The sequence below is a fragment of the Heliconius melpomene genome, chromosome 20 (genome assembly GCF_056956725.1).
Source record: "Heliconius melpomene rosina isolate 202511_hmr_F chromosome 20, ASM5695672v1, whole genome shotgun sequence".
Classification (NCBI taxonomy): Eukaryota; Metazoa; Arthropoda; class Insecta; order Lepidoptera; family Nymphalidae; genus Heliconius; species Heliconius melpomene.
This window is the reverse complement of record NC_140408.1, coordinates 4,616,789-4,629,534: the sequence shown is the minus strand read 5'-3', so window position 1 is coordinate 4,629,534 and position 12,746 is coordinate 4,616,789. Positions and strand designations below refer to the sequence as shown.

The 12,746-nt window shown below is 35.7% G+C and overlaps 1 protein-coding gene across 12 annotated transcripts in view; it reads left to right on the top strand.

The window, feature by feature from the left end:
- The window catches only part of Tlk (Tousled-like kinase), a 32,168-nt gene that overhangs the window by 5,872 nt on the left and 13,550 nt on the right, over positions 1–12,746 (top strand). For 2 of the 12 annotated variants that reach the window (XM_085204467.1, XM_085204466.1), the window contains exons 1-3: positions 2,785–3,115; positions 8,945–9,030; positions 10,783–10,836. The exons of 1 other annotated variant lie outside the window; for it this stretch is intronic. In XM_085204467.1, coding sequence (XP_085060593.1) covers positions 3,043–3,115; positions 8,945–9,030; positions 10,783–10,836 — 213 coding nt within the window. In that variant the 5' untranslated portion in view covers positions 2,785–3,042. Of the gene's footprint in view, positions 1–2,784; positions 3,116–8,944; positions 9,031–10,093; positions 10,208–10,313; positions 10,410–10,782; positions 10,837–11,185; positions 11,341–12,746 lie in introns of those variants that run through there. 9 more of the 12 variants (XM_085204468.1, XM_085204470.1, XM_085204471.1 and 6 more) reach the window with 9 other exon arrangements.

Here is a 12,746-nt window from a genome sequence, read left to right as displayed (position 1 = left end):
CTAGAGGGGTTGGATGAGACCCCTACCGACAATTTTTTTTTTTTTTACCCTTAAAAGAGAAGAGAGAGAGAGAGAGAGAGTAACCTTAAAAGAGAATGAACGATGAGAATTCTCCCAGGAAATGATTAAAGATATCAACATATTAATAAAAACTAAATTATTAAAAGTTTTAGTTCATATTAAAATGAGGGTAGTAAATAACGATGCGCATGTTTTATAGTCAAGTTTATTTTAAGAATTTCTCTTATTAAAAAGTAATTGGAAACTATTTGAGCAAGTAGATAAGCAAACTACATGACACATTTAACTACCATCGTATTCCTTTATCATTGTGTAGAGGCCGTCGTGGCGCAGCGGCACAAGGGTTCGAGCCCCACTCGAGGAACTACAATATTTATTTACGTTTATATTTCCATTTCTTCGCTCCGGTGTTGAGTGGCAAAACTCAACACGCAATGCTTCCAGAATTTGGCAGAAAGTGGGGAACGGAGTATTTTAACACTAGGTTCCCTCTGCCTACTCTGCTGTGTGCGGGATACAGCGTGAAGCTGAAAAAAAAATGTGTAAAAATGTTCAGTTCTGCGTTCACATTACAATAATGCAATTTTCCCTCTTTAGGGATTAAGGTGTCGTTTCTGCTTTCTGCGGTTTTCGCCGACGCGAAGCTTATCGACCGGAACCGTCGGATAGTAATTTACAAGTGAACCTACTGAGTGGAGACCTCCACCACCGCCACCCCCTCGCCACTTATTGACGAGTCACGCTGATAGTTGTCATGATTATACCAATTTATCCATTTCTAAATTAAAATGTTCATATTAAATTAAAATTTTACAAAATATATTTTTAAAGCACATTGCAAAAATACTTAGTATAAAATTATTGTGTGCAATATTTCTGTGTTAATGACAGTTTTTAGGTGTTTTAATCTAAATAATGCTTAGACCACTGAAATTGACATTCTTCACGGTAGCTCTGGTTCGTTGGCATTCGCCCACAGGAACAGGTTTCGCAATGCAATGCGTTTAGTCCGTTCTTAAGGTTAAATGTTTGAATAAAAACATACATGTAATAATAGGACTGAAATTTTGCCTTAATTTTTATAATAGATTATTTTCTTGTGGATTAAAGTAGCGCCTCTGATGAGTGAGTAGAAAAAGAAAAAATCTTTTAGTGTCGACTTCGGGGGAAGGGGAAACGGTGGGTGTAAGGGGTGCGGTCGGTGGTAGGAGTTGTTATATAGTGACGCGATCACGTGTACATTTTGCAGCCTGTATTGATCCTGTCGTCTTTTTCTTGTTAAATGCGGTAACACTGCGTGATTTCCTACAATTTCAAGTCCCTATTGAGATTCGCTCTAACTCAGTGTTTCTCATTATTCCTAGAATTATTTTAGTAAATTATTACAAGTTGGATTTGAGAATGAATGATATACAAGTATTTATACTAACACTTAATGTAAAATTAAATTAAATCAGCTTCACGCTGTATCCCGCACACACCAGGGTAGGCAGAGGGATCCTAGTGTTAAGAGACTCCTTACCCAACTTTCCGCCGAATTCGGAGGCACTGCTGTTGAGTGGCGGATCTTAACGCTGCCCTTTGCCACGAGACGTGAGCAAAGAAATGGAAATATAAATTTTAAATAAATATTTCACTTCTTGGAGTGGAGATCGATCCCACAACCTGTCTGCCTGCCTGTTTACAGGTACCCTTTGTGCCCCTGCGCCACGACTGGCCTCATTGTAATATTGTTAAGAATATGTGTTAGTTTTAGGTAACTTTAAATATATATAGAGTTTACATAAAGTACAAAATGTTATGATAGGTAGGTATAAAGCAGGTGTACGCCGCCGAAGCTGTCCCAAGCGAATTGTTGTGCCGTGACACCACTGAACGGTGTTGCTGTTTGGGTGCGTGCCATTATTTCCTCATTTTATGTTATTTTTGTCAAGCGAACCCACATTGGTATTGGGTCGATCGATTGGATTTCAAAATAAATTACTAAATGTTATTACGAAAGAGTGTTTGTCTGCTGTTCGACAAGACCCCAATGTCTATTTCTAATTTTTTAATATGCAAGCTTATAAATGCTATTAAAAAATGCTTTTTTACAATAGATTTTATGTAAACATGTCCTTTTATAGTGAGTAAAAGGAACACATTACATGTTATTCAGAATAACGACGCTAGTTCACGGCGAGCGGTCGGCAAAAGTTAGACAAGAGACTGAAAAGAGGCGTGTAAGTGTAGTGAAGTAGAACGAGATGCGAGATTTGTATGCGTGCGCTCTATTTTGGTCGCGGTGGCACACTCGACGGCTAATCGGCGCGTCACGTGGCCGCCGCCGGAAGGACGGGGGGTGAGGCCTCGCGGGACGCGGCCGGAATGCAGTCACCACCGCCCGGACCCCGGGACCCCGGGACCCCGGTGCACGGCCCACCAGTTACCACTACTTGGACCATGTCCACTGACAACAGGCACCTAGATAACTTGTGTTGTTATCACTGTGTAATATGATATTCAAAACTATATTTAAATTATGAGACGTATACAGGTGGGGTCGCGTTAAAGAGTTCTCTCTTTTCATGAGCCAATTCTGGTATACTAAATACATTTTTTGACAATTCATCATTTAAGATTACAATTCCGTTTTATTGAACATAATAGGAATGCGATGTAAGGATGAGATTTTGAAGTAGGAGCAAGTAATTGCACCGCGCGGATTGCAGCCACCCCCGCGCGCCCGCCGCCCGCTCTCGAACGCCGTAAGTAAACAGTCTGGTCTCGCTCGCACCGGCCGCCGCGTCGCGCACCCGCGTCTGAGGTGCACTCGCTGTTCCTATTATTTTCGTGACGGGTATTGCGCCGAAGCCGATTCCCGCATCCTCGCCCCGAGACGCGAGGTCCGGTCTCGCGGTGTCAGTCCGCGCCCGGGGCCAGTCAGTCAGTGATGTGACAAACTTAGTGTCGAATTAGTGTCAGTGGTGGTTCGCCGATGGTACACGTAAATGTGAATGGGGCACGAATCGGACTTGGAAAATGCATTTCAAGGAGTCGTTTGCGATGAGCGATCGTCCGAACGAGCGCAGCCGGCGCAACTCCCGATGCAAGGGTGGGTGTCTGCGCGGATGCTTTGCGCTTACTCTCTCGGCCCACGGGCCACAACACGCCACAACACGCCTGTTCGTATACAACAAACAGCTGCTTGTTTCTCGCGCACCCAGCGCGCATGGGTCGCATGGGTCGCAGGTTGCATTAAAAGCTACTACTGTCAAATGGACACTATGAAATTATAGCTTATGTATATTATGCACTGGTTTTTCATTAAATTTTATTGATTAGTCGCAGAAAAATTTACTTGTTTTCATAAAAAATATGAAAATCTTTTTTAATTATATTTATTTATTAAATCTATTTGTTTAGTAATTTTATTCGGTACTAAAAATACTTTTCTACTCAGTTACATAAATAATTTCACTGTTAAATTTTTATTAGGTCAAATGTCAGAATTATTAGTCGATTTCAAGGTATACCTTTTCTAAGCTCTTTTTTGCGTTATCGACCACAACATCGCTTCATGGGGTACACCCCATGAAGCGAAGCAGTAGAAAAAAAATATATTACAATTCAGAATTTTAAAAAATATTCATACAATCTCAATTCACAATTTTATATTATTTATGACTATTCATCGAGAGAAAAAACTATTAGTTGTTTTGAAACTAATGATTAGGTACATCAAAACATAACGTTACAAAAACTATGTAATATAAAAAAAAATAAGAATTTTCACTCGTAAAAGCTTACATTACTATTATTTAAAAAAATACGTCAGAAGTATCAAAGTAATCGTCTTTAGAAACAATTTGGCTATATACGTGATGGTTAAAAGTTTTAAATATTTAAACAAGGTGTGGCATTTACTTCATCACCCAAAAGATATAAATAAAAAAAAAAGCTACATATAATTATAATTGTAATAGAATTGAGATAAAAATAATTAAAATATCATTAAAAAGTACAAACATGTTATTACATATTATATTCAATTTCAATTCCTCGATAATTTATTACGATTTGAAAACTTAAAATTAAACATCTATTTAAAATGTATCAAAAATCTGCATGAATATTTGGAGTTTACCTTATAAATTTGCAGAAACAGGGTGCTTAGGTTATACTTCGGAGTACTTCAAGCAAGATTTTTTTATACATTTTTTTTACATTTTAACTGGTAGTTAACCCGTTGAGTCTCTTGTGGGTTGAATTCATTGGTATAATAGCCCTATTGAATTAAGACCCTTAAGTTTAGGTCTTTTGCTTTTATCAAATTGGCCATCCATAGTTTGGTTTCATATACCGTAAACGAATATTTTTGTAATTTGAAATACATTTTGGTGATCGCTACGAAGGCTACAATATTAAATAACATAAAATTTCAAAAATTATTAATTGGAAAATTTTATTCATAACTTAGCACGTTAACATTTTTTAAAGTATTATTAAAAAAAATAAGTAATTATTAAAACATTTATTATCAAACATAGAAAAGGTAAATTATTTCTTATAGGATATTTTCTTCACTTCCTTACGTATAAAAGTAGATTTTACGTTATTCACCTCTTTTGATTACTTTTGAGTAGCATACTCGCATGCAATGAACACACTTTTTGTCACCAGAGTGTTTTAACACTAGCCTCCCTGTGTGTGTGGGAGTCAGCGTGAAGCAAAGTTAAAAATTTCATATTTTTTTCGATATTTATTGCATATATTATTTACTTTCTTCTACTGAAAGTTTATCGTATTTGGTCGAATACTCTTCCACTAGAAATACTTGAAATCGTGCAGTATTTTTCATGCAATTATAGTATTTTTTTTGGTTTTATTTTTAAAGGCTACATTATCTCGATAATTGAAAGTCGTTTCAAGACGTTGACCGTTGTTTTTTTTGTCACAGAAATATTTCCGCCACTGGTGTAGAGGCTCGTAGAAAATCACTTAGCATAAAATAAACACTTTTAAAGAGTAACGTTAGTAGATAGACAGACAGATTAATAGTTTACATTCATAGTTTTCGTTTAAGACTAAATCTTGACCAAAAATACTATTTCGTATTTTATAATAGAGACAAGCTAATGTTGCCCCAATTATTTATTAATTATTTATATATTTTAAAATTTGAAATGTAAGGGCAATTTCCAATGGGTTGTGTATTATAGTGTATACATAAATTGGTGTAAATCGCAAATATTTTTATTCCAATTTTTTCTCGACCTGCTTATAAATAGTACCTTACAGAGTACAGGGCTGTTGCTCTACCACTAAATTACGAAATTGTAATAGGAAATAGGCGTACATAGAGTTATTAAAAAATACAAACATTTATTAGACGGGTAATTGTTATTATAAATCTGCTCTGTTTATAGATATTTTATAGTTATTAAATCACACGGAAGCAAAATACGAAACATATTAACATGTTTTATTCTTGAGAAGTCTTAAAATGTATAATATAATAGATTTTTCCTTTTATTCATTACAAGCGTACCTTTCAAATTGCAATAAGTATTACGTAAGGAAATAAATATAGACTTATTATTCAGTACCTACTAAGGCACGCTTATAACAAACATCAAGCCGTTTCATAGAAATTTATATGTTGCAAAAATCAATAATCAGGGTGTTCGTTGGAAAATGTCTTTTACTTATTAAAAAACATATTGTAGATTTGTAAAACAAAATTTAGAGTAAACAGACAATGCAAAGGTTATTAATTTCACACTATTTATATTGATAAATATTTTAAATGGTTACAAATAATAGGAAAATTCTACAGTTGGTTAGTTTGTTATAGGCTTTAGAATCTATGCGGCAAGAGGGATGAGGGGGGGAGCACTGAGATCATAGTGGCGAGTGGCCCGGGGAGGCGATCAATATGTACATTGAGCATACGTACATACCTATATAAATAACGGTGCCTAACTTCTCCCAACTCACTGTCTGCTCCAAATACTGCGCCAAAACCCCCAATACCCCACCCCTGATTATTTATACTATTCTTTTTAATAAACGTGGTTTTGTAATGTTTGGGTAGATGTATATATTTTTTCACTATATAGTGTGATTTATTTGAAACGAGTGTATTCTAGTTATTGAGAAATAAAAGAAATACGTATAGATTAGAATTCATTTGCTAATCAAAATTGACACCTATTGGTCCCTTAATAATTTGGTCAAGGACAACAGTGCAATTATATTTATTGAAAATATATTATCCTACTAATATTATAAATGTGAAAGTTTAGGAGGATGGATGTTTGTTCCACATTCACATTCAAGCAAAAACTACAGAACAGATTTGGTTAAAATTTACAGGACCTAGGTACCTAATATAGGTAGGTAATTTTTGTAAACATTTTGTATAATTTGGCTTTAATGTATAAATAAGTTAAAGCTAAGTCTAAGCTACTATTAGTGATAGAACATAATCCAATTATTAAATTTTTGTATGTATATTATTTATTTCACGCATCTTTACGTTTCCCATTTACTTATCAAAGCGCTACTAAACAACTCGGAGGAGTCGATAGGCAAATTGAAACAAGTTATATAAGTGACAGGACAGAGAGACATTTTCATCTATTTTTAACTCATACATAGTATGCGGCGAAATTATAATTTTCGATGTTGGTAATTTAAATATTCTAAAAACTCTATTGCGTTTTCAAGAATCTATTGATGGTTTTCTATTGCCTGATGTTGAAAGTAATTCATTGTTTTTGGTTGTGAAGTTGTCAAAATTAAAATTTTGGTCGCAAGTAAATTTCAATCGATGTTTATTCAAACTTTTACACAATTTTCTATATAATTATTGTAAAAACATTGTTTTTTTTAATAGTAATAAAAAGTAATTATATTGAGGAATCTCAGATTTAATAAAATTTACTGAATAATCTAAGATTATAAATAAAATAAATAAATAGAACAGTTTCACTCTGTAACTCGCATACAACAGAATAGACCGAGGGAACCTAGTATAAAGATACTCTACTCAAAGCAAAGCGAGGAAATGAAAATATTAAATACACATTACACATACATTTCCTCAAGAATCGAATGGAAAATCTGTGGGATCGAACACAGTCGCGTCGAGCTAACAGTCACACCCGTCACCCTTGCGCCCCTCCGCCACAACGACAACCTTATCAACTTCAATTACTGTTGAAGATTTTGGACTGAATCAAAGATCAACATCAGCAACAGCACAGCAAAACTATGATTTTTTTCATCTTAGACGACGACAACCTTAACTTGAAATTGGCTCTGGCTAAAAAAATACAACGTATTATGTAGTAAATATTAATTTTGTTAAATATTGATATTTTGAACGTACTTTTATTTATATTGAAAGTGCAAAATATGCGAATTTGAAATTTAAAGATACGAATTTGAGATTCCAAAAAGTGAAAGTTGCGTGTTAAAATAATGAATTCTAAGTTTTAAAAAAGTTAAAAATATTTCGTTTATACAAATCTTTTCAAACAATCCTTTTAAGTCAAGGTTATTACTCTTACATAAAATATAGTAGGTACTTACAGTTTTATTTTGAATCTGCATATACATTATTTTAAAATTTTATGTTTTTAAGTAAAATTTATTGGTCCAGGCAATCTATCATGAAAAACTTTGGGCCAAATAACAATAAAATAGCACAGGACTGCAATTTGATAGAGTTAGTGGAGTTTGGTACACCATTATCAATATAACATCAAAAATCCTCATCAATTACATGTGTACTAAGAAAAGTTATTCAAGGTCGCTGCCCAAAGCTTTCGGTATTTTTTTTATTTTAAGTATGAATGCGATTTTTCAAACTATACGACGGATTTAAATATGCCTTTCATTACAAGAAGAGTGATTTAAGAGGAAACTTTATATGAGTATATCGTGTATTTATTATTTATTCATTAGGCAAGCCAACGTTACATTTAATATATTATTTTGAAAATATAATATACTGAAAAACGTTTTACATTGTAGGTACACATCGCACAGGGTAGCTCGACAAGATTGTAAAAAAACCACAAACATTCATATCTAACAAACCTACACCCAATTGAAAACAAAACAAAGTTTTAATAATAAAATATAAAAACAATGTAAATATGTCTTACTTCTCATTAATTATCTATTAATGTGATGATGTAAAAATATATTTTTAGTTCGTGTAAAACGCTAGCTAAATGTTTACGAGATAAATTCGAATAATATACTACGGAGTTGCGTAGCATATTATATTCCGCGTTTTTTTAATATATAGAATTGTATATGCTATGAAGATCTAAAAAAGTCGGCGGTGGCGTACGACTGAATAACAGACTTTTATTATACATGCCATATACTTGATATTGCTACTATTCTTAGAACATCCGGTTAGCACATATAAAATTAAAATATAGTTTTATGGATAAGTAGGTAATTTTTTTATAAAGAATGTTTATATTTCTTTTAGCTGTTGATAATTTAATTTAATCAAAGTTCGCGCAGTTCGCAATCCTAATAAATCAACGACTTCATCATCCACAATACTTGTTTATTTTTCTGTGACATATGCTACAAACTCTTTTACTTAGATTTTAGATATAAGTTACTGTTTACGAAAAACCTAAAACGCCGAAAATTGTTGAATATTTTTTAAGCACGCATGGATCGATGGGGATTTCTGATATTTTATTTGTAATGGTTAATTCAAGGTCTCTACTAAAATTTTGCTTTGTGGGAATATTTGTTCATTGAAATATTTGTTTGACAGGCCTTGAGGGTTGAAAAAATATAATATTTTAAAAACACGTTTAAAAATATATAAGCACTTTAGTATTTCTTCTTGCAATAGTTCTTTTTCAACAACAACGTCGTTATACTCATGATGTATTGTTGTTAGGCGCTGGCGTCAAGATGGAGCATTTCCAGGCGGCGCTGGACCCTCGCAAGCAGGAGCTGCTGGAAGCTCGCTTTCTGGGCGCCAAGGTCAGCCAACTATTTTATACCTACGTAGACTGGGTCATTTAAAACATAACACATTTCTTTGAATTACAACGTTGTATGGTTAAAATAGAAAAAAATAATTAAATTTATTTTCTAATAAATAACCCCAACTTAAAGTTTCCATTTAACCATACCTTGAAATTAACCTAAAATGTGTCTATAAAAAATATCAATTTAAAAGCTTAGCGTTGATTGAAAGTGAATTGAAGCTCTACTCCTTAATATATAGAATATGCGAAATTGAATTCATGTTTTAGTGACTTTATTTTGATATCGCTTTAAAAATGCCAGTTTATTGATGTTTTCGTATCGATTCTTTTGTTCTCTCGTCGTTTCCTGTGCGTTCTGTTAGGTTGTTAGTTCAGTGTATCGGCTACGTGGAGACGTTGCTATGTATCATCGGGCTACGTCAGCACACCGGCTCGGGCTTACGTGTACAAAAGAAAATGGCCGCATCGCTAATAATGGAAGGGAAACAAACATTGTGTTTACGACGTTATGCAATTGTTAGGCGATATATTCTTTTGGCATTTTAAATTATTTTATGTGTGGATGCGTTTATTCCGAATATCTGTATTTGTACCATTATCTTTTTTTAATCTTTTATCTTTTTTAAAGTAATCATAAAAAAATTAACTGCCATATAATAATTGTATAGCAAATTAAGCTATTCCAAAAAGATATTGTTACGTAAAGATTCTTCTTTAAGTTATGTGGCTGTAGTATTTATTATACGTTCGTCTCGGTCTCGACCCCACCTTAGAGAACCGTTGCTGAGACTGCTTGCGCGGGCTGTGGCGGATCATTGTGTTGTGTCGCACCGCTCACTTACCTACATGTATGTATGTATATAAATAGCTTGCTTGCATACATATATTGTGGTCTCGGGCAAGTAAGTGCTGTAGATATGTAATTCCATTATGTGTCTCGCCTCCGTCCGCCACACTCTACCCTCCTCGCCCCTCCCTCTACTCCCCGCACTCCCCATACCGCCGTGCCCGCGCTTCACTTCCACTCCCCCCGGTGAACCTATTGACGCGTCATTTTGCCGCGCCAGAGCATTGGTTTTGTACGTTGTTTTGCTTTATAGGTTATTCAAATGATCTCCTTTTATTAACTAAGCTAAACTCTCCCCATACGCACATCGAAGTCGTTTTATGTGAGTAACTAACGTTTCAAATAATTTTGTCTACTCTCCGTCTTTTTTGTGGTGGCGAATCGTTGAGCACAGGTGTCGGGGGGTAGAGAGGGCACACGGTTCGCACTAGCAGTCTGTAATAATGAGCGTCGTAGGTACGAGACTACCATTTCGTCATTCGACAACAAGATGGCGGACGGACATAAATAGTTTGTCGGTAAATGTACGTTTGTGACTTATCAACCTACAAACAGATTGGTGCTCTCGCTGCCCGACTGCGCGGAATCAGAGCGCAAACTGGACTACGTAATTCTTGAGAATAATGCTCGGGCTTGCACGGCGCGCCGACTTTTTAATATATATTTTTATTATTAAAAACTACACTTTGTGCGTTTATGCTAATTGTTCGCGCATTAAATTAAATTTTAATTACGAATGTTGTATTTAACGTTGTACAAGGACGTCGATGTAGTATGTGCTTGTTTATAAAAGATTCTTGTATTTGGTGGGTCTAAATATAGACAGACTGTTCTAATAAGAGGGGTTTCTAAAATAATCGCATGGTTTACATGAGCGCATTGATCGCGTGCTTGCAGGTGAGCGCAGGGGCGATACTTGTAGAAACTCGACGAGTCACAGAATTCAACACGGTGAGTTTGGAATTTATATTTCAATCAATATGTATTGTCACATATCACAGTAGTAGAGATAGAGAGAGTTGATAGAGAGAAGGGAGAGAGAACCATCTGTTGCTGCATGATCGCATACGCTAAATATAGAAATGTAATTTCGCTAGACGTAAAATGTAATATGGCGCCCGTTATCTCGATGACAAATTTATTATGTACGTAATATATGATAGCGGAATAACAACATTTTATCGTTATCAGTCGAAATGGGCGTAATAAATAGAAAATATTTAACGTTTAGTACAACGCACATTCTATTTGTAATATAGCAGAGATTAAGTTAACCGGTATCGATTGTACGAGTGTACGCGACTGTGACAAGTAGTGGTTGCGGCGAGGCGTGTTTGCGAGTGCAAGAGAGCTAGAGCATGCCGGCGGCGGTGTGGAGCGCGGCCGGCCTTAGACTCGGGGCCGCGGGGTCACCGACACCGCCTCGTCCCGCGCCTTGCTGTCACCGTGCGACGGGTGCTTTGCCATTTTACTATTATGATTTATGTTGCACATATCATCTATCTAATGACATATAACAGTACTGTTGAAATACAGGTATTTTTGATACACCAAAAATATTGACATAATTATGTATATTTACAAATGTTATGAATAAATAGTATCGTTTATATTAAAACATTTATATTATATAAATTTTATGCTTATTTAGTATATTGAAATGTTTTATGAAGATACATAAATAGTAATACAAAATAACAAGATATATGTCCTTTGGATTTGTTACTATACATACATATATATTATACTATCACAACATTCCGTCGACAAGTTTGCACATTGAATACGAAGGAAAATTGTAATATGGCGCACACGGCCTCGCCCCGCCTCGACCACAATGTGCCGCCCGGTTCCGCAGTTATTTTTACACAGCCCGACCTTTCGCACCGGTCATCACCGCACTCAGCATAATTTACGTCTTAAAGCGCACTCGCGAACAGCACTATTCAGGCACTAACGAACGTGATTCGATATTCGACAGCCATCTGCGACGTCGCTTCGCTCGCTCGAAATACCCCCACAGTTGCAAATTCGAAAGTGAATCGGAATTGTAAAACATAGACGTAGATCGCAATCGTTACATACGGTACGGAGCGTCCGCTCATACAGACTGCCGCGAAGGCAATGAACGCGCGCGGATTGCTGGGGCGCTCCGGGGCGGGACGGCGGGACGGCGGGCGGGCGCCTGTCATGCGTCAGCTGAGCGTCACGCCGCGACATTGCAAGGTCCGCCCGTAGCGCCTCGCCTGACCCACTGCGCCGCACCGGCCGGCTTTTAGTGCCGCTCTTATCATATGTATATGCATTTGAGTAGTTTCTAATTGTATATTTTCATCAAATTATTTCATTAGCTCTATACTGGAAGAATGTATAAGTGAGACCAACACTAAATGGTGGATGTCGTAAAAACAGGCGATAAGTAGAACACACCAGTCAGCCGGTCCGCCCCGAGGCGACACGTCATTTGTTGTGAATGGAGCGCCGCGCATGCTCGCCACGCTCGCTGGCTTGCTGTAGACTTGTTTTCAATTAGATCGAGATACTAATAACTTCACACTGCTGCGCTTCACGTTTGTTTGTCTTTGCGTTCGGTTTTCACAATTCTCAAGTAATAAAAACCAATAGCTATCGTTATATATAAAAGGTATTACTGAGAACTAAGTCGAATCGAATTGTCGAATTGAGTAAAATATCTTCAAAACTATAATTTATAAAAAATAATATGACTTAAATAACATTCATTGTTGTTTTAAACATAATTTAAAACTTTAAGTGATTAAAAATAAAATATACAAAATCATTCAAATTCAAAAATTAAAATTCAAATTCAAAATATTCTTTATTCAAATAACTTTATAAGC